The sequence below is a fragment of the Rhinopithecus bieti genome, unplaced genomic scaffold, assembly GCF_001698545.2.
Source record: "Rhinopithecus bieti isolate Rb0 unplaced genomic scaffold, ASM169854v2 scaffold_5569, whole genome shotgun sequence".
Classification (NCBI taxonomy): domain Eukaryota; kingdom Metazoa; phylum Chordata; class Mammalia; order Primates; family Cercopithecidae; genus Rhinopithecus; species Rhinopithecus bieti.
In genome coordinates, this window is record NW_016804856.1 from 93,533 (window position 1) to 117,713 (window position 24,181).

At 33.4% G+C, this 24,181-nt stretch overlaps 1 protein-coding gene across 1 annotated transcript in view; it reads right to left on the reverse strand.

Annotated features, from left to right (window-relative positions):
* The window catches only part of ADGRB3 (adhesion G protein-coupled receptor B3), a 779,954-nt gene that overhangs the window by 64,835 nt on the left and 690,938 nt on the right, over window positions 1-24,181 (reverse strand). Inside the window, 5 exon segments of the mRNA XM_017870735.1 lie at window positions 945-1,030; window positions 3,355-3,421; window positions 5,999-6,068; window positions 8,819-8,937; window positions 8,939-8,967. Of these exon segments, the coding sequence (XP_017726224.1) occupies window positions 945-1,030; window positions 3,355-3,421; window positions 5,999-6,068; window positions 8,819-8,937; window positions 8,939-8,967 (371 nt within the window).

The following is a 24,181-nucleotide window of genomic DNA, read 5'->3' on the forward strand; positions in this document are numbered from 1 at the left end:
TTTTTTTTCTGATACGGAGTCTCGCTCTGTCACCCAGGCTGGAGTGCAGTGGTGCGATCTCGGCTCTTTGCAAGCTCCACCTCCCTGGTTCCCGCCATTCTCCTGCCTCAACCTCCCGAGTAGCTGGGACTACAGGCAACCGTCACCACATCCCGCAAATTTTATGGCATTTTTAGTGGAGACTGAGTTTCACCATGGTCTAGATCTCCTGACCTCATGATCTGCCTGCCTCGGTCCCCCAAAGTGCTGGGATTACAGGTGTGAGCCACCGTGCCTGGCCAGATATATATGATAACATACAATAAGTCATCAGATATTTATATATTATAATAACAGTAAAATTAAGGGAGATGCTTTTCTAAGTTTTATAAGAGGTTAAAGTGTGAAAATTATGAATAACTCTTTTTAGCCAGTTAAATTAAAAATGTCATAAAGAATGAAAATATAAGACACACACAAATAGTGCTTGATAAGTGATTATTCCAAGTGAAGATTTTTTCCTGATATATACAATTAGTCAAAGAAAATATAGTATTTTGCCCTGTTTAGGTTTGCTTGTTTTGATTCTGCTCTGTCACATACCAACACTGTGTTCAATCTACCTCCCAACCTTTGTGACCAAAACGAGGAAGGCTTTGAAAACCCTTACCTAACGACAACCATTGTAAGTCTAGCCTCAACGTTTAATGTTCTTATCTGACAAGCAGGCAATATGCACAAATACACTCCAAATTTCCTAATGGCCTGGTATAGTATTTTTAGATTTTTGGTCATATTACTTAAAAATAGCACATTGGAAACTTTTATATGGCAGAATCTACCGGACACACTAGTACATCAATAACAAAATTCAAGGCATAGTCAAATGCAGTCAGTGATGGTCTGAAATTGGAGTACGGGATTCACTGGTAAATAACCTTCAAAATCCACCAATTGCAGCTTACCCGGCTCTGTGTTTGAGCTTTTTATCTAGGATTCCATCTCTGGAAACAAGTTTATTAAATACCAAAATGCCAATCACCATGTTGACCTGTCAAACAGAAACAAAGTTGACCTTTCAATGATATTGAAGGGAATCAGGTCCCTGTTTCTCCTGAAAATCCTATTTTTATCAATTCATAACCACCGTATCAGTAGTAGTGGTATGAAGCACTCTCAAACATTTTATAAGTGCACAGAGGCATACGGAACAATTTAACAGTGGTGTGCTACTTTAAAGTTGTAAAGTACATTAAGTTCATTTAATTTCCATGCTTTGCAGTTAACACTGGGGAAATTAACCTTCAATTGCCTGACTTTTAAATGGTACCATACTATACCAATCTGGCATTCTTCTGTCTGAGTCAACCCTGAGTAAAATCATTTGGCTAAATGAGTTTTACCCTATGCCTGCGAGCCAGGAGATTCTGAATCGTAGAGCATGAGGCTAGGGTGAGCCCTGGCAGCAAAAGGTGCTGATGATTTGTCATTATTCCCAACACAGAGGACAGAATGCCTAAATTCCTCATGCTGTGTGGTTATTCTCTTCTGTGGAAGGGGAGCATTTTGATGTACCATGCTTTTCTAGGCAGAAAGGAAAGCCTATTCAATTCACCAGAATCTTTTCACAATGGACACTAGCGCTAATTTTAAAATATGCTCTAGTGTACAGTTCTATCATTTTCTTTCTAAGACTTTCTTATTCTCACTTAAAAGTCTTTTGCATGACATGAAATGAAATCACACTTATTTTCCTTTTCAAGTAAAACTGTAAAAACTGCATAGATTTCTATTCATACCAGCTTACCATGAGCCCCCACAGTTCTCTAATCTACCAACACTTTCTGATCAGGGAATCCAGTCCAATAAGTAAATGAAAAATATGTTCTTCTTTTTGCCTTTCTTGCCTCTTTCCAATCTTGGTGTAACCCTGCCCTGCTGCCAATGAAGATGGTGAATATAAAGCGAAAATGTGTCCAGTTGCTAATGTAAGGAAGATGCAAAACATACCTATTAAGTATGGACCTAGGAAGAGTCACTCTTCATAGTTTCCTGACAAGACACCATTTAATCAAGAGAATACTTATTCATCTATGTAACTCTCATTATTTAAACTAAGAGAAAAAGTGTATTCTATGGATTCTAGTAATCTACAACTTAATCATAAGGGAATTTGTCACCCCTCCAAAGACCATACTTTGGTGTTTCAATTATATACATACTCTGTTTCTCCATTTTAGTGTTATATGGGCATTAATCTAGAAGCTTAGGGAAATAATTCAGTTGATTAAATAAAATTCAATGCAGCAGACAAAAGGTGTCTAATAGTTTTGATTTCCTTGTGCTCTAAGATTCTTGCTTTGATTTTATTTTTCTTGCAAATTATGGACAGTTTCTGCTCCCTGTTACAGCTTAGTGGAGGGAGAACAAGCTTAAAGGAAGAAAAAACTGACATCAGAATTAGTAACATGTCACTACGTTCCAATTTTTTGAATGAATCATTCAAGAAACCAAAGAGTAACTTTCCAATTAGAAATATAATTGTACAGCAATATGAATATTTGTATTTAATTTAGACTGTTTCTTTCCTCCCTTATTTTCTTTAAAGATGCACTGGGCAAGAAAAATTTGTAATCAATAAATCCAAACAGACAAAGAGAAAGGCAAATTGGAAGGAAATATTTCACATTACCATAGTTTAAAATTTTAAACAATTATTTTTTGGCTTCAAAAGAGAAATTTAAAATCCTTATCTATAACATATGGCAGTGATTCTTAAACAGGGATGATTTTGACCCCTAGGGACCATCGGAAAATGTCTGAAGATATTTTTGAGTGTTATGACTAGGGGGTACTACTGGTATGTAGTATGTAGGGAAGAAGGATGCTGCCGAACCTGCTAAAACACACAAAAAAGCCTCTGCAACAAACAAACATATGATCCAAAATGTCAGTATCACTGAGGTTTAGAATATATTTCCTTTAGATATTTGACAGGGACAGCCTTAAAGAGATTTCCCTATTAATAACCATATGTATTATACAGAATACTGTAAAGGTGAGATTATGGTAAATGATGAGATTCTATACATTAAAGAGGAAGAATTCATTAACACTTACTCAAACTTCTTCACAAATCTGAAATTACTGTAAGAGAAATACCATACTCCCAGTTTAATAGTCTTCAGTATTCAAAATATGAATATTTTAGAATAATAAAAGACTGAATAACAATTGATATTCAATCAGAATAATAGTCCATTGAACTTTAAAATTTCTACACAAGAACTACATTATCAAAATTGCCACTCTGATTGAAAGAAATTAGTCTTTTTTTTTCCTAAGAAAACAAAATAAGTTGATTTCGATGTTTACCAGGACAACAGCAGCTGCAGGTCCCACAAAAGCATAAAGTAGTCCTCCTTCAAGAGAGAGCCAGCAGCTGAAAATAACATTAGATAAGAACTAACAAAAATTAGTGACAAGTATGAGACCACTAAAGTGTGATACAAACAACTTAGAGTATACATTTAGCCTTGGAATTTTGGCACATGTTAAAGATTTGTAATAAAAAAAATACATAGAAGATATAGAAAAAACTAGAATTATATCATTTCATGAGTAAGAAATACTATATATGTCTAACTGAAACAGTTTTATTATAAGGATTTACTTTCAGGCAGTTGAAACATTTTAGACAAATTACTGTTGCAGTGAGGTTTCTGTATTTACTTTCAATACAAAGGTGAGTATTATTTACATTTTATAAAATGCTGCTTTATATCCATTATGGATTTTTTCAAATGTACTTTAAAGCAAGAACAGTGTATTTTTTTTTTAGAGTTTTAGATGTGCCATTTACCTGCTCTTCCTTGAGGCCATTGAAATATTGGGAGAAATTGGTTTAAAAGCCATCATTGCAGGGAATGGGTGAGCTACATTTGCATGCTATTTTCTTCTAATTTTACTTTTTCACCAGACTACTAAGAACATTCCCTAAAGATAAGCTTTTGAATAAAAATAAATGCAGCTGTGTTTGTTTCAATGACTAAATTCACCAAGAGATACAGGTTTGCATTGATAGAGACAAGATAATCGATTTGGGAAGAAACAGTTTCTCACAGCAGAGGGAAATGCAGAGGGAATGGGGCTGACACTGGGGGCTTTGCAGGGTGGCACATCTGCCCATGCAGAATCCAGGAAAGTAAAAATGAGGGAAGCGTGAGGGCCTGCTGATGCAGAGTCATGACCACCATTTCATGCACCTGTTTTTTGACGTTTGACCCTTGCACTATTTCTTCTCAGTTTACAGAATCAGCATGCTGCCTTTAAAAGTAATAACAATGAACAGTAACTGCTCTGTATCTGTTCTAACAATAAACTGCTCTATATTAATTGTGATGGTGGTTACATGACTTACGTATTTCTCAAAACTCACAGAACTATACACTTCATAGGGTGAATGTTACTGTATGTAAATTATACCTTAAACACATTTACCTAGTAATTAATTATATATGTACACAAAGAAATACTATATTAGCATATATATACAAATATGTGTATGTATATTCAAAGTCTGCATTTAGTTATTGTTCCTCGACATAACAGCAGAAAGATAAAAATGTACTTTTCCATTTTAATATCTATTTTTAAATAATATACCTGGAGAAAACACCTTAGTCTCACAGAATACTTTAGATTGTGTCTCTAAGATTGCCACTAAATTCCCACTGTATGTTTCTGTAAACTAATCTCTGCCACTAAATTCCCACTGTAATTTTGTGTATACTAATCTTCAAACTGAGGTTTAGTATATCTTTCAAGATATACTAATAGAGATTCAGTATATCTTTTATTTTTTCCCTAGGAGTTTGCACTGTTATAAAAATTTATAGTTATAAAATAAATGCATTACTTATTGTATTGTATTGCACTTTAATTATGAACTCTTTGAAAGTAGGAACCATCATATATATAATCTTGCTTATTCCCATATTCCCAATACAGTGACTTTCCAAAAATAGATGTATACCAATAATTATGCTATTGTAAAAAGTAATAAATTAAGGTGATAGTGCTGTAGTAGCCAGTACTCTGCCATCTATGCTATCAGAATTTTTAAAAATAATATAGATTGCATAAAAATGCTCTGATGACACGAGCTTCTTAAACTTTTCAGAAGTTTCTTTAGGATAAACAGGTGAAATAATATCTCTCAGTATGTTTACAATTTGTACGAACCTACCAGAGGGCCTAATTAGCAGTGATTCCTACCTCAAACCCAAAATAATTAAACAGAACATCATGCTTTAAAACATATACTGTTAATAAGATGTGCATCTCTTTCCCCACTTCTTAATTGCCTCCTCAACTTGGAAGCAGATAAAATAAAACATGAAAGTGCATTGTTTAGATTTAAAATGTTAAATTTAAACTTTACCACAAATTCTCTCATAGAATTTATCAGCACTACCACTATAAAATAAGCTGATATCATATAACTTTTCTCCCTTTTAATTTCTTGCATAGTCCAAGTATTTTCTAATGTAAAATCCATTGGTTCCCTTGATCTATAATTGTTAGTATGCATTGCCCTAACATAGCAACAAAACTTGAACTAACATGACAAAACTTGGTTAATAACAATATACATTATCATTAATGGAATTAGAAGCTCATAGCAGCATCACATTCTAAAAAGTAAGTATGTCAAGACTTATCCAGTTCTCAATTTATTTGAGATTGGGCATGCACAATAACTACTGAAATATTTTAAAAGCCAAATATGCTGGTCTTATTAAGAAATGGGAAACTGAAACAAAGATTCTGAACAGTGCCACAACATTTACTTCTTAACTTTTGTAGATTTAAGCTACCTTGTTTTGTTCCTTACTAATGCAATTTCTACCATTGTTAATGATTCCATGACAAAATGCAAGCCATCAGCAGTGCCAACCAAGACTCTTTGATGATTTGTTAAATTATAAACATGATTTATCACTGTGGATGGACTTACTAGTGATCAGTGCCATATCCTTTTGTTCTGGTGAAGCCTACAGATGTGGCCACTACTAATGCTGGTAAACCTGCAAGAAAAGCAATGTCACACATTCATATTTAGCTATAACCACTATGCATACTGGCCTAAGAAAAGCCAGAACAAACTCCAGATGCTTAAATCAGAGAAACTATCTTTGGATGAGTCACTTCACAAGGTATGTTTCTATTACAAAATTTCTTTCAAGTTTAAAAATATGAGAGAGGTAGCCGAGCTTTTAACTTACTGCACTTCTCTGTTGTTGCTAGGTTACCACCACATTTGACATGGGTTTAAATGGAAGTAATAACAGAGATTTAGTACATTTTTTAAGTTATTTTTTTCCCTAGGGGTTTACACTGTTATAAAAGAAATTTATAGTTATAAAATCAGAAAGGCAAAAACTGGATGTTCTGGTGTGATGTAATATCAGTGAAGTGGAACATTCCATTGGCCACATATTGATCCACATCAAGTTGTACTTATAATAAGACAGAAAAAAATATAAATCTTATCAGTTAATGCTTTCTTTATAATTTTCTTATAGTAACAAGAATGTAGAAACAGAGAGTTCAATTACCTACATACCTGTACCAATTCTGAGCTAGCATCTTCTTTAAGTTTACATTTATGGGAATTACACTTACCTCATTCAAGTTCAATGGAACCTCCCTGTGTTTTGGTAGAGTCTCTAATCTACACTGTTTAAAGATTTTTTTTTTAAAGTTTTGGTTATGCCTTCTTTTCAGGAAGATCATGTTTGCCTTTTCTGGTTGAAAAATCCATCATCTAATTATCTTCTTGTATCTCCTCTGCCCATCTTCTTTCTTACTATCATTTCACATACTTGATGCTATTCTCTTTCTTCTGTGAGCCTTCTCTAGTGACATCACATTCCTTCATGATATTTAATGACAAGAACTATGGAAAACATCTCAGAGGGACACACCATAGTGTTAAACGAACACTGGTGACTATATATAGTTTCACATACATATATGTATATAAAATTATAAATATATAGTCCCTTCTTCATCCTTATCCTCCCTTTCCTCCTTCTGTTTCTCCTCTTCTTGTTCCTCCTCCTCCTCCTCTTCCTTCACATAAGTCATTTGTTGATTTTTTTGATTGGACCAAGTTCATTAGGGAAAAAAATCCCTCATGGGTTATAACTGAAGAATTAATAGTATTTATTTCATACAATTTAGATTAAATTTTACTAGACTCATTATGTTGTACTTGTTCATAATGAAACACATACACCACTATTCTGCCAACCCATAAACTTTCTGATACTTTAGCACCATCAGTTTAGGTTTTTGCTACCTAGTTTAAATATTAGCTGTAAATCTGGAGATTGTTGGTGAACTCTCTCCTCAAAATCTTTAGTAATAATTTTAAACAAGGTAGTCACCAATTCTGAAAATCACCATGTTTTATTCTTCATCAAAAAATGTGTTCTTTCACCTGTATTCTGTATTTCTTAGAATAGTACTAATTTATGGCAAAAGTGTCCCTTGATTTAAATACTACTTCAACTTTAGAAGGCCTTTGTCATGAAATTTACACAAAAATTTGATGAAATTCTAAGTGGAACAAAGTCTTCAACTTTTGTGTTTGTATGAGATGGGGTCTTACTCTGCCACACAGGTTGGAGTGTCATGGTGTGATCTTGGCTCATTCCAACCTCCACTTCCCAGGCTCAGGCAATCCTCCCACCTTAGCCTCCTGATAGCTGGGAATACAGGTATGTGCCATCACTCCTGGCTAATTTTTTGCAATTTTGGTAGAGATGGGGTTTTGCAATGTTGCTCAGGCTAATCTCGAACTCCCGCACTCAGGCAGTCCACCTGCCTCGGCTTCCCAAAGTGCTAAGATTACAGGCATGAACCACCATGTCTGGCCTACTCTTCAAGTTCTTAACTGCTTTTCCATTTGTCTGTGGATAAAGTCTTAATATATTAATTAGACATAACAGACCTTGCTGAAACCTAATGAATAATATTTAAGTGTTCTTGATCATATTTTTTCAGCCTAAATTATTCTGGAATTGTTATAAGTACACTTATTTGTAATTTCCCAGGTTCCTCTTAGCTTCCCATATGCCAGTCTTCTAATACGGTAGATATTATTATATATTTGGGCTTCTTCTAAAAGTAGCTTCTTAAATTAACCAGGCTATCAGTAGAATTGGCCCTATAATATAGATCTTTGAGATGTCCATGTCATGAGGCAATTTGAGAGAAACTTCTTAATAAGCACAAGTGAAAAATTAATTCTCAGTCTGTCAGCAATTCTGTTTTTACTTTTGAGGATCACGTTGGCTAGTTGTGAGGTTTCATTACTTCTCTAAATGGTGTTCTCCCTGTGAAATGAATTGCTTTATTCTTTAATTGCTTTGAGATTTCTTGAAATGAAGTCCTCTAAGTTTTCTTGGTGGGAGTACATGCCTAGTGAACCATCACACATTAGGCTTTGAAAATTTTAAGGTATTTTGCACTTTCAGAAAATATTAACAGAGAGCACTGTTTTTCTGTGTGTAGGTATCTCGGGTCTCATCTCGTACTATCTAGGCACTGTTGAATGTTAACTGACTAGCTAAATGAGCATTCAATACTTACTTCCTTTTAAAGTTCCAGATGACCAACGAATGTTCAAAATTGACCAGCTCATGTATTTTCACTTCCGTAGATTAAATTAGACACAGAGTAGCCTGTGTCTAATCACTCTTGACTACTTTATAATATGTGTTCAGAGTCATTTTGAGAAGAGCACGAAAGGGTATATCAATATGCTTACCCCATCCAAGGCACAAAAAGCGTTTTCTTATAAGCCGTGTCCTAATTTTTCCAGTTACAGCCATATATGATTGCCACGCCTCAGTCAAAACCCAACAGAATGAAGCCAGGAAGAAAAGTGCAAAATGCAGTGGTGGTTGTGCAGATACTCTGTGGAAACAAACAAACAAAAGACTCACACTGAACCAGGGAGAGGGAAAATGATATGTTCTTCAGAGGACTGTTAATCCCTGATTCATTGCTTTTATTTCAAATACCTACTTCTCCTCAAGTGACAAGAGTAATTATTTACAGAAATTATAAACCCTGTGGTCTTTATGCTCTATACAGTATTTACAATCGAAAAAAATGTCTAATTCCATTTTCACACTTAATTTTTTATGAGAAGAACCCTGAATGTAAATTTGAACTCAAGGGAGATTAAAATTACTGTTTTACTTGAATTTTGACAAATATAATTAAGAAAATGCTCTTTTCTTTGGTTTAAATTACAGACATCTTGCATAATTATTTTGGCTACATTCTTTATTCTTCTCTTTTAACAGATAATCGTTCTTTGTTGTTATATCTGTGTTGATGTTAAAATTATATCTGTAAGAGTAACAGCCTTTCAAAAGAAAAAATTACTTTGCTCTTCTACATGCATGATATTCAAGGTGTAACAGCAAAGTACAAAATGAGTTTTAGCTAATAACATAGTACAAAAATAACATATGTATTTTAAAGTACTTAATACAATGCTTCTATACTCTTACTTTGCAATGTGTATCCTAATCAAATAATTTTGAAAAGCTAATCATGTCACCAGCAGTACAGAGCTAAGATTTTATAGATAGTTTTCTTCATGTAACTTAATTACCTTGAATATGCTGATCATTAGTTGTGACTCATCAGCAAAAGATCAGCAACTTCATTTTGGTAAAAGTTGCTGCTTATTTCACTGTTGGTATAATTTCTTTATAAATCTTGTTGAAATGCAAGTCTTTATAAACCAGAACCGGCAACAGGACTAATTTGTTCCTTTGTCAGTCATTCTCATTCTTACTGCTTTTAAAAATGGAAAATGGCAAAACGAACACAGTAGAACTTAAAAAATTGTAAAAAAAAAAAAAAATTACAAAGAAATAAAACTATAACCCATATCTTCTCATCTCTATCACCATCCACTGCTAATGCAGAATATCTTACAAGAATTTTTTGACCCAAATTATTCATATGATTTGTTAATTTTGTTAAATTTCACTAGATGTTGACTTAGTTTGCCAGTTCTTCTAATCCTATAAAAAGAATCTCAGCATGTTTATCCACCAGGTTGTGTAAATGATCAGAGATAATGTTAAGAAGCTGAGTAGCACTGTGCTAGGTATACAGTAAGTGCCTGACCAAATATGACTATTATCATCATTATTATAAGCGGCAGTAAAACAAAATAATTTTTCAGCATGTGAATCCTTGTTTCATGGAGTACTTAAATCTATGTAGCACTTGTTTCTGCTTATAAAGATGATAAAATCATGGATTTCTTGAATACTTCCTCATACCTATACTCTAGTCTCAGGTATAATGCAGTAGCTTTAACCATTTGTAATTCCTCCTATTCTTGACACGTTAAGACTTTTATTTTTTTTCCCAATTTACGGTTTAAATATCTTCAGGTTGACTAGTTCGCTTATTTTTTATCTATAGTCGCCAATCCATTTGAATTCCAAAGATAACTCTTCCACTTGCTATCCAAGGACTAGTTAACCTTTCTAAGTCACTAGTTACCATTTCATTTTCCTCCACCTGTTTGGTTCAACGCAATTGTATGTGCTAGCAAAGCTAGTCCATCTCTATTTTTAAACTGTCAATAAAGAGTTACATCAAACTGTAAATACGTTGCAATGTTAGACCCTAAGTGTTGGTGTACTGAAATTTTATAAGAAATAATGAAGTGTTCAATGTCTGAGGACAGAGATTTTAACATTTTCTTTCTGTATATTGTGTTCATTACTTTGCAACCCCCTGATATTCACTTTAATTCCAATACAAATTGAAGCACATGTAATTTTGAGCCACTGACATTTATTTCAATAATCACGTCTCTTTGAACAATAATATGGCCACAGACTACAGGGAAATGTATTGTAACTAAAGAAATAGGGCCTATTTCTTCAGACAATAGTATTCTACAATAGCTGGATAAATATTTAACCTTAAGTTGCTCAAAATACGGAGGTAAGCTATTTCAACTTAAGGAATGTGTACATGTGAACCAAAGAGGTTTAAGTCGCAAAGCTAACCATATATAAAGAGCATCGCAAAATCTATGATCTTGAAAAATAGAAAAAAAAGGAGCTACACTTCGCTTCATCATGTGAAGAATTAGTATAAAGTCAAACACTCCGATAACAAGCATATGAAAAATGTTCAACATCACTGACCACTAAGAGAAATGCAAATCAAAACCATAGTGAGTGAGATACCATCTCGTATCAGTCAGAATGGCTATTAGTAAAAAGTCAAAAAGTAACAAATACTGCTGAGGTTGTGGATAAAAGGAAAGGTTTATATACTGTTGATGGGATTGTAAATTAGTTCAGCCATTGTGGAAGACAGTGTGGCAATTCCTCAGAGACCTAAAGACAGAAATATCATTTGACCCAGCAATCCCATTACTGGCTATATACCCAACAGAATATAAATTTTTCTGTTCTAAAGACACATTCAGGTATATGTTCATTGCAGTAGTATTCATAATAGCAAAGACACTGAATCAACCCAAATGCCCATCAATGGTAGACTGAATAAAGAAAATATGGTACATATACAACATGGAATACTATGCAGCCATAAATAAGAATGAGATTATGTCCTTTGCAGGAACATGGATGGAGCTGGAGGCCATTATTCTTAGCAAACTTAGGAACAGAAAACCAAATACTGCATGTTTTTACTTAAAAGTGGGAGCTAAATGATGAGAACACATGGACACACAGAGGAGAACAACAAACACTGGGGCCCATCAAAGGGTGGAGGGAGGCAGAAAGGAGATCAGGAAAAATAAGTAATGAGTATTGGCTTAATACCTAAGTGTAAATAATCTGTCCAACCAGACCCCATGACACTCATTTACCTGTGTAACAAACATCCACATGTACCCCTGAACTTAAAAGAAAATCAAACACTCCATACAAGGAAACACACACTGATTTTTCTACTGATATGTTATATTGGCTAAGTTGCAAATAGTCTTTACAATACAACTTTTATGAATAGCAATTTTCAAATGAACTTCATTATTTTCCACAAATGACACATCAGCTTCCATAAAAGAGGCCTTTTTACTGTTCAGGGCTCAGGATTGTTTGATCTCTTCTTCTACGTAACCCAAAGCCACATCAGTAAGCCCCCAGTGATCAACCATCCCTTAGATCCCCTCAGTACTAGGGTTTTTTCCATTACAAGCCTCAATCCCTGAATCTCCTTTTCCATAAAGAGGTTCGTATCTTGGCAACTGTTCAATTATCACTATCACTGGACTCACTATTGTGACCTTTGGTCCTACAGTTTTTCTTTATTCAAAAGTCTCCATGTGTTGACTTCCACTATGGCGAAGCCTCGCAGTTCACCTTTCCAAATGTGAGACTCATTAGCATCTCAAGTTCATCATTCAATTCTTCTGATTTTCCTGTCTTGCCAGACCCCAAACTGGTCTCATCAGTGTCACAGATGATGAATGTTATTGGCAAATATTTCAAAACTTGAAAACGGATTTAAGTTGTCAAACTGAGCACTGTTTTTACCTAACACTCTCAAGTACATCCTTCACACCAAATTCCCAAATTCCTAGACACAATAGAAGAGATTGCTTAAAATAACTGGAAAAAATAAGAAGAGTAAACTGCGATGGACTAGAGACTGCGAGAAATTCCTTGAAAGCAAAAGTATATAAAGAACAGATTGACGATGTGTACCATAGCCCAAAGCTAGGTATTGGGAGCAGGAATTAAGACACGGGAAGTAGAAAAGTCATGATGCATGGATGATACAGAAGTTCTGAAGTCTGTTTAAAAGTACTTCCAGAAGGCAGAAATCAGGAAAATCGGAGGAAAGGTAGCATTTAAAGAAATATTACAGAAAATTTTCTCCAAACTTTAAAAATTCTGACTGTAGGAGAGACTAAAGATCACACACACACACACACACACACACACACGTGTGCACGCGCACGCGCACATATATTTTGATGAAATCTGTGAAAATAGAGAATAAAGAGCTAAATCTTAAAAGCTATCAGAGTAAAAAGAAAGATACTGACGAAGAAATCAGAATCAGATTGACGTCAGATTCTTTGCAAGCAACCCAGGGTACAAGAAGGCAGTAGAATGAGATTCTCAACATTCTAAGAGAAAATAACTTTGAAGACAGAATTCTACACCCAGCCAAGCCACTGTTCAAGAGAGAGGCATAAAGAAAGATATTTTTTAAACTGGAAGAAACTTTGAAGTTAATTACCTCAAGATCCTCTTTGAAAGAATTGCTAGACAATATAAACCACTAACAATAAGAAGTCCAAGAGGAGGGAATGAGATAAAAGGAGCGATAGACAGCAAAGAAAGTAGTAAGTCTCCACGTGTAACAAACCTGCACGTGTACTCCTGGAACTTAAAATAATATTTAAAAATAAATAAATAAGTAAATAGTTTTAAAAAGATAATAAGTCTAAATAAATGTTTATTTTACATAAATTTATATAATTTTAAAAATATAGCCATGTGGATATAAAATTGAAGATAATATCAGAAAGGGTTCCAAGATGAGAGTTGCAAGGGAACAGAGGAAAATAAAAGTATTCTAAACCTCTTTTTTGTTGTTCTCAGGGATGAGATACTGATTAATTCTAGATTATGGAAAAATTCACTTGAACATTTATGTTAACAATGTTTCAGTTACCACAAAAAATAACAACAATGCTTTTGTAAAATAGAAAAAATTGAACTATGAAAAATCTATCTGTTCAATTAAAGGTGAGCAAGAGGACAACAAACTAGAAAACATGAGAAATAGAAAAAAAAAGTAAGAAAATGAACATAATTCCAAACATCAAAAATCATAATCAATGGTAATACTTTGTATTTACTGGTTAAAAGTTAGAAACTTTCATATTGGATGAAAAAATCTAATTCCAGTAATGTAATTATGTGACATACTTCAAACCCAAAGACTGACACAGGAAGATAGAGAGCAAAGAGATGAAAAGAGCTAGCTTATGCAAATACTAACATGTTAAAACGAGATGTCACAATATTAATATTGGGAGAAAAATAAAAGAGATGAAGAGGGACTTTTCATACTAAAAAAATGAGCGAGGCACAAAGAAGACACAGAAGGAACACATCTTTATGAGAACAATAATAATTTCTCAAATTATATGAAGCAAAAACTGAGAAAACTGCAAGGATGAACTGTCAAACTAAAATTATAATGATGGACTTAACATACAGCTCTCAGAAAGTAACCAAAATGGAGGAAAACAATATTGATTATTATAATGTAATAAACACAAGTAGTTAACATTCTTTCTCTGTAATATTATACATAAAAACCAGAGCATATCTAGATTTCTGATATACAAATGGAACCTCTTAGGATAGAAAGTGAAATAAAATAAATTCAAGAAAGTTTATAATATACAGGACATTTTCACAGACCACAATTTAATAAAATCAGAAATCATAATTAAAATTCTGTACCTTTTGGAGGAAAAAGCTTTTAAATAATTAAAGAGAAACCAATATTCTAAATTATAAACTATTTATAACTGAATCACAATTACAGCAGCGTATATATGAAAACGTGAAATTTTACTATGATAATAGAATATTTATAGCCTTAAATAGAAAACAAAAGAAAGATGAAAATTAATGGGCTACTTACAGAAATCAGAGGAATAGATTTTAAAAAGATAAAATCGGAAATTAACAAAACAGAAAATTTAAAAAACAGTAAAATTCATCTATAAAGCCAAAGCTGACTCTAAAAGACCAATAAAGCAGCGAAACCTTGGCCACTGTGATGATATTTAAAGGTGAGAGAAAAAGCAAGATAAATAAGATTAGGAATTAAAATGGTTATATATATATTTGGTTATTATATATATGATTATATATATATATCCTTGACAAGCTACATAAAATGGACATTTTTCTAGCAAAACATAAATTATGAGAGATAAAACTAATAACAGATAAAGTGGAGTCATGATGGAAGAAATACTCCTTCAAAAAAAGTAGAAATTCAGAAACATTTCAGTATCATTTTCCCTACACCAACAGACAAATTCTAACAAGCATAAGCAACATCCAAATTCACATTACCATTTCCAGGTCAAAGAGAAAGATTAGAAGTGTCCAGCTCATTTTATAAGGAGGCTAGCATGACATGGATATCGAAATGAGCAAGAAAGCTGTAAGCCACTTCCACTTACAAGCATAAATGTGAAATTACTAAATAAAAGATTATATCTGGAAATACAGTAAAAGGATAATAAATCAGTATCAAATCAGAGTGAGTCCGGTAATGCAGGGTGATTCAACACCAAAAATGACCTCCCCACAATTTATTACATTAATAGATTAAAGAAGAGAAATCATATGGTCACATTAATAAATGTGAAAGCATTTGATATAATTCAGAATCCAAATAATAATTTTTAAAAATGCGATTTGGAAATTATATATTGAAGTGAATAGTCTTAGTTAATAAAGATCATCTTTTGAAACCTTGTAGTGAAAATCATGTGTGATAGTAAAATACTAGATTAATGTCCATCAGTCATGAATAAAAGGAGGATGTCTACCATCACTTTTATTATTCTAAGTTGCACAAAAGTTTCTCACCAAAACAATACAAGAAAAAACAATAATAAAGATATACATTGTTGTCACTGCAGATAATATATCTACTTATTAGAAAATCCCAAAATAATCCATTTTTAAACTATTAGAAATAGTAAAAGAATCAATGGGGTGATTGGATGCAAGATCAACATATAAAATTTTATTTCCTATACACTGAGATCAATATACAAATCTAATTTTTCTATATTAGCAACAATGTTATTTGGAAAATGTAGTCCAAAATGTTTAATTAAACATTACCGATTTGTCTTTCTTCTACCTCCCAAACCACACTAAAATAATCAAGTTATTAAGTCACAAAGAAAAAATTATAGGCAGTAGACACCATGAACTCAAGGTGTTGACAAATTCAGAAGATTCTGAGGAAAGAAGGTTTAACTGACAAAGAGTGGTAGAGAAAGTTATACACTACCTGCTTATAGGGTGATGGGGCAGGGGGTGGGTAATAGAAATGTTGCTTGTAATAAAGCTTATTCACTCTGTGGACCTTCTGAATGTGGGGACCAGAAACAGAAGATGACACAGTTCTATATGGGGCTGAAAAAGAATGGTTGGTTGAAAAATCTACATAGAGAATAATTGAAACTTTGTGTTTCCTTCTCTAGTCAACACAGCTCGGCACTGTCACAAGGAAGATTAGTTTCCGGAGAAACTGAATGGGTTGGTTTCTGAAGTCAGATACCAATCTCACTAGTGGGTAGGTGTATTAAACCATAGGACCCTCCTCCTCTCCTCTCTCCTTCCCCTCTACTTTCAGAATGTCAGAGATTAATATTCTCCCTCAAAGGGAAAAAAAACTCTCATACAATGGTTCATCTTTGATGAACATACTGTGAAATCCACCTTTCAAAAGCCCACTCACCCACACAGAGGTATGGATCGCTTTTTAGGGTCTTGCTTATATATATGAATAAACAGCCAAGAATAATGAGACAATTTGAGAATCCTCCAACATAGAAAAAAGAGAAAAGTCCAGCAAACAAAGGACAAAGGGGTGAGCAGAGACAATAGGGTAAGAGCAAAATAAAAATTTCAAAAAAATGTAAGCCCTTCAAGGGCCGAGAAAGAAATTGCACATATAGAACAAAATTGTTAAGGGACAATTATCAGATAAATTCAAAGGTTCTATTCATAATAAAACAAAACTATAAAGTACCTTAGAATGAATTTTACTAAAATATGCATGAATTTTGTGTAGAAAATTATAACATTTAATTAAAGACAAAAGAAGGCATGAATAAATGAAAACTGTATTATATACATGAGTTAAGAGACAATATTATACAAATGTCAATCTCCCTCAAGTCAATAAATGTATTCAATGTAATTACCTTCAAATCCTAATTTTAAAAAAATTTTTGTTTGACAAGGCAATTCTAAATCATGGAAAAAATTAAATGCAAAAAATAGTACACAAAATTTAAAAAGAAGAAAGTGGGATAGAGGGACTTTCTAGTGATATAAAACAAAATAAAATGTGGTCAGATGATCACCAGCCCCATTTTACGTGTGAGGCATTGGAGAGACTAAGCAACTTGGCCAATGTCCCTTGGTTAAGAGTGGGAAGCAGGGGTTAAAATGTTGTCTCTGATCCCAGAACTTGAGACTTTCTTGACTACCTTTTACTGCCTTCTGAAAATATTTTGTGCTCATTCCATAGTCTAATCCTCACAGTCTTTTTCATCCTTCTCAAGCCCCAACTTTCCTCCTTACTGTGATATCAAACTGGCTTGTCTTCTATATAATTGATGAGGTGCAGATGAGGTGCAGACCATCTATATTATTGATATCTTCATCTTCACTAGTCCAACTACCTTGAAATTTCTCCCTAATTCCACCAACTCCCTTCTTCTCCAATGCAGGCCCCTCCCCTTTCAGGAGATAGTGTAATAGAGTCACGCAGTGTCGTTCTCTGGGTTCACATAATGCTTCATTTACAGGCTGTTATTTAAAATCTGTGACTCCCTTCCTCAACTATAAAGTGAGAATAATAATAGCACCTACCTCATAGGATTATTGTAAAGATTTGATACATAGTAACTACTATTTGGTGGGCTAAATTTTTAAACTGACATTATCTTCTAATGCACAGAGAGTAATAATTTTTATAAATAAATATGCATTTTAATCCACAATAAATATTATAATAAAACTTGATTCATTTGTATAAATACATACACCTATGTAACTGTAATCAAGATAAAAATTTAGAGCATCTCCATCCTGCCAGTCCCAAAGCCTCACAAAGATAACCACTATTCTCACATCTAATATCAAAAAATAATAACTACTCTTGATTCCATATTTAGTCATCTCTACATTATCTTCCTTTAGTTATCTTATGTACTCGATCTCTTAGCCTGCAAATCTGTTGAAGTTTCTGTGCTCAACCAACCAACCGTCTATTCTGGTTTGTTTTCACTGGTTCTCATTGGTTTGTTCTCTCTCTCTTTCCAATTGTGGTCAAACTTCTTGAAAGATTAAGCTACACTTTAACTTCTTTATTACCTGCTCTCCTCTTTTCTTCTTGCCATCTAGCATATCCCCTAAACTTTCATCCCACAGGGATCACCCATGACCTTCTAATTTCCAAAGCTAATAGGATGTTTTCAGCAGACGACAAAAACTTTGGACCTCAACATTCTCACTTACAAATTATGAGAGTTTTATCATACAGTTGTGAAAGGCTTTCCTAGATCTAAAATTCTACAATACCAAGAATTCTGTAATTAAAGTCCTCATCAGGCTATTCACTTCTTCAATTAATTTTGAAAATTTGTGTTTTCTTAGGAAATTATCCACTTCACATATATTTTTCAATTTGTCAGTATATGATTGTGTGTGTTCTCTTGCACCTTTTAAGAAATACATTTTTCCTTTTCTAATGTTACTTGTCTATGTTTCCGATTTTTCATCAGATATATCTGAGTAATCTGTTTACTAAAATGTTCAAATGTTAATTATTCTTTTATTTTCCTTTAAAAATATTATTTTATTATTACAGTGATGAGTTTCTTAGAGTATGAAATATAACTATTTACTGCTTTTTGTTTTGCAGGGTTTCAAGAATTTTTGAAAAATATACATAATACTATATTTACCTTATTTCCAACGTTTCAAATAAATGAGTTAAAGGTGTTAGCATCTTAAAATAAGCAATATTAGATACCTATCTTGTAAGTATTTCAAAAGCAAAAGAGAACATGTTTGCTATGACAGATTATATAAAACATGAATGGAATAAAATATAGAGAATTGTGCTTTTGCTAGAAAAATGACAAACAGAATACTGAAGTGAAGCACTTTAGTATACTATTTAGAAACTCTTAAAGAGTCTCAACATCTGCACACTTCAATTACAGTATTTATGAAGAAATCAAGAATTATTTGCAATTATAGTAACATTTCAACAATCTAAGACAAACTAAACTAATTCCTACATATAAGGCAATTATTATTTGAATTGTTTAATTTCATCAATTCATATCCTTATTTGCCTATAATAAATAAATTAAGAATACATATATCTTGCTATTCACATGGAATAAAATATTTACAAGGCATTTACAATATAATTCTGGACACACCAGTAACTCCTTACTCATTAACTATCCTATGGAAAGAAATTTTGATGATGACCACAGTGATTTCAAAGGCAGTTCTTTAAAGGCTGCACTAATAACTGCATATTTACATTATTCAGAAGACCATAGTTCTTGCAGATTAAAAATAAATTATTGTAAAGATGAAGTAAGATAATGGCTAAAATGGGGATTTGCATAAAGGTAATACATAACTTTACACACAGTAAGTGCTTGATAAATGATAGTTTTTATTTGGCAAAATAAGCACATTTGAAGATGTTTGACTGAATCTTAAAATATGATGAGAAAACTAACTGATAAGCACCTACTCTGCTTAAACGTTAATTTTGCAGCAATGCTGTACGGGAAATATTTTACAAAGGAGGAAGGGAAGCTCAGAGAGTTTAAATAACTTGCCTGAAGTTACATACTCAGCAAATAAAGAAGCACATGTGCTCTTTCCACTATAACATGTTGCCTTGTGCTTTAAAGGGTTCTCATTTTCTAATATTAATGATTGTCCATATTCTTTAACAGTACTGTTATTCTTTTTGAAACAAAAGGTATGCACATGACAAATAAATAGATGTTATAATAAATAAACAAAAATTATATTACCTCATGAGCCTTTGTTGTTCAAATCACCACCAACTAAAACAGAGAAATACACCATTTCCAAATATATTTTTGGTTATATAAACTCCATCAACACATGTGCAAATTGAGGTTACCTGGATAAAGCACCTCAACTAATGAAGTGAATCACTAAAACCAACAGATATTGTGAAGACAAGGTTCATTTCATAAAATTAAATGAAAAATTTGATAGCAATAAAAATTGAATCAGAAGTCTTTTGTTATTATCACTTCACCTAACCGTCCTGTTTCCACAGCTGCTATGACATGCCACATTGACAGCAGTGTCATTTGTAGACAGCTGAAAAACCTCTCTCATAGACCCAAGTACTTGGCCCATGCATTCTTTCCCTTGGATTTTATAGAAAATATCAATAGAAGAGATATGATGGACTTTAGTTCTTTCTTGAAAACTCTTGGTTCACCATTAAATACAAGTTACAGTACTTGCTTACAAGGTATGGCACAAGGTTATGATGAGGAAACATCACCTCTTCAACTCCTTACACAACCTTCAATTTGTGAAAATTTTGAAGCAGGTTATTTTCTACATAATTAAAATATCTGTCACAAGACTAACTCTAAACAGAAGAAACTGTCAATATAAAGTTATGTAAGATACAAAATGATGAATGAGGGAGCAATAAAAGCAATTTCTAAATGTGAGTATCTCAAAAAATAACTCTTATTTGCTAAATTTTTATAATTTCATATTCATAAAAGCATCACTATTAAAAGAAAATAGGTGCTAGATATATGTCAGCAGAGATAAAAATCTGTTCCACAGATGTCAAAAATATGTATCTAGTGGAAAACATGTTCATAATTTGAAGCTCTTGGAAAGTTTCTCAAACATAACAGGAAAATCTGATTTTTTGAAATGTGTGCTTTGGAAATTCAAACATTTGTACATCGTACACAGCAGATGCTTCATTATATCCTGTTATCTCCAGGCTTAAAAAAATAACAATTTTATTCAAAATGAAATATAATTAAGTCACTTGCTAAATAAGGCCAAGAATTCAATGCAACGAAAGCTTTACTAATAATTTAGAAACTTCAAAATGCTAAGACGGTGGTTGTTCAAGAAAAGGAAGTATTTTCTCTTAGGTGTCTGGAGAGACCAGAGGAAAGTGTTAAATGTTCTCACCACAGAAATGATAACTATGTGAGGTAATGCCTACGTTAATTGGCTAGATGTAACCATTCTACTATATATATATATATTTCAAAACATCATTTTGTACATGATAAATACATACAATTTTATCTGTCAATTTAAATAAATAAGCAAAGAGTAAAAATCATGTTGTAAACTCTAAGACAGAAACTGATTTACACTATGTTCTTTATCTGTAGAGGAAATCCTTTTTCAGTAGGTTTGTGCCCTCAGGTGTGTTTGGATATCCCTTCCCAGCTTGCAAGCACCATATATAGTCACTCAAAACCAAGGATCATAATAACGCAAATATAAAACTGCTTTCAACTTGCAACAAGCAAAGCAAACAAAATCTTGCAGCCCTGTTGCTGAGATTTCTAGGCCTTGAAAATATTTCTTGTATAACTTTGAAGGCAGAAGAGGATAGTGCTTTCCGGTCAAGAAGACACTTATTTATTCTGTTTGTCATGTTTGATCACTGGTCTTGTTGGTATCACAGAACCATTTCAATGTGGAATGAAAACAATTTTTGATTTAGGGGTAGCACGGGATAAAAAGATCGTAGGTTTTAAAGTCAAGCTAGTGTTTCCCAACCTTGGCTGCACATTGGTATCACCTGGGGAGCTCTAACAACTATGGATCTCTTAGTGCTATTCTCCAAGATTCTGATGTAATCTGTCTCAGGTGAAGCCCAAGTATTAGAATTGCTAAGTATTAGAATTGCTAAGTATTAGAATTGCCTCAAGTGATTCTAATGTGCATCCAGGGTTTAGAATAAGCAATTTAGACAGTCATGGACTGACTGTTGGTAACTAAAGCTACTAAATGTGTGACCTTGTGCAAATTATCATATTTTTCACACCCTCAATCTTTCGTTTGTCAGATGTGAATGAAAAATACCTACAATGTAGGATTACTATAAAAATTGCTTATAATAAGTGTAAAGTGTTTAGTTCTTGGCAAATTCTCAAAAGTATTAACAATAATAACAATTCATACATATTCTCAACCCGTTACAGTAATTTATCTAGACTTAAGCAGTTCCTAAAGTTCTCAAAAGAATAACACACATGGAACAGTCTGCTATATGTTTAATCTATAATGAAATTAGAGTTAATATACTTCTTTATAGAACCTGCTATGAAAATGATATCAGATAATTAATATTTAGGATGAACTTTTGAACAATAAAATGTATTTTTTGAGCAAAAACAAAGTAATACTGCCATGGTGGGGTGCAGGAAGAAGGCAGGCTATCATTTAATCCTGTCCTCAGACCTCTCTAGACACCTAAGAGAAAAATGCCTCCTTTTTTAAACAACCACTATGATTGAATTACACTAAATGCCACCATTGGGACTGTTATGGAATTCTAGGTGTGACAATTCATGGAGATTTCAAAGGACTTCTATGACAAAGTATCAATCAACCCTGAGATTGGTTAATTCCATCTGTGCCTATATTTCAAATCCCTATTTGCCTATCTCTGAGCTATCCAACCTCAGATATTTGAAGTCTACTATGTCCAAACATGAACTCTGCCTTTCTCCTTAAGGCAGTTCTTCCTTCCCTGTTTGCTGTCAGTGAAAGAACACTATCATTCCCACCAGGAACTTGGATGTCATCTTTGTATTTCCCTCACATCCACTCAATCACCAATTCCTATTTGATTGCATCTAATAATGATATAGAAATTCTACTCACCCTCCATTTTCATGATCCTAGTTGGTGCCATCGCTCACTCTTTCCTGGATTATCAGGGAAAGAGTGAGATTCCTGTGGGGAGTCAGCCCTCTGCTGGCTCCAATTCCATTGGCAGAAGTGAAATGGGAGCTCCACAGGCAGGCATGCTCCTAGTGAGGTCCCCTCACCTCTTTCTCTAAACAAGTTGATAAAAGAGGTCATAGAATACATCTGGCGTATACTAAGTTCCCAATAATTATGAGCATTAGTTATCAGTATTTTAAAATTAAAACCGCAAAAGAGGATGTGGGTATGAGTTTTTATTTTATTTTATTTTTTACAATGGGAAATATTAAAGCATGTTTAAATACTAAAAGAAGAATCACATGGAGAAACTGACGAATCAGGAGTGAGAAAGAATTGATTGCATCAAGTTTTGGAGAGGTCTTATGGAAATGAAATCTAAAGCACATGAGAAAGAGTGAAATTTAATAAAAAGAAGGGTCCCCTCTTGATTTGAAACAGAAAGGAATAAAAACTGGGTGTTGATGTAAATAAATTATCATATTTTACGGTAGGAAGTTGAGATAATCTCAGTCTGTTATGGCTACCAAATTCTTTCTGGAGTATCAGTTGAGTCAGATGCAAAAGTGAAAGATGTAGGAGGGAGATCAGAGGTTTGAGTACATGTGAGCAGATTGGAAATTCTCTTTGTTGAGAATTAAAGAGCTAGACAATGTGGAATTGCTAAGAGGCATTGAAGCCTCTGTCAGCTAAGTGACCATGCATTTTTATCAGCTCATTACCATTGGAAAAACAAATGACCTATATCACAGACTCCCTTCCAACTCTGAAACCACATATTCCAATCTTCTGCAACGATAGAGAAATACTGGTTTTGCTTAGGGTTTTCTCTTGGTTCTTCTTTGAATGCACCATCCCATTTTATGGTTTCACCTCCTTCCATCTTCGACTTCTTGTGACACACTCCTTGTAACATACGAATAGACAAACTAACTCTATAGAAGCAATTCGTGCTATTGCTAGAAGCAAATAAAAATTTCAGTCCACTGGTTAAGAAATGCTGAAATCACATTGCAGCAAATCCCTTATTCTGAAGCAAGATTGAAGATACGTCTCAAGCTACCTGTTATCGTTTTAATAAACAATTACCTTTGAAAGTTTGGAACCCTACCAGGTTACTTTCTCAGTTTCTCAGCATGTGGGAAAATAACTATGGTCAGGGTACTTTAGTCTATATTGGACCAAAATTACAGATGGCAAAACAAACTATTTCTAGTAACATTACTTTTATAAGTAATGACTATAAATACAGTTTTGGAAGATATTCATCTATTGGAAAAAAATAGTTCAGTCTAGAAAACTCTAGGAGGTCTTTT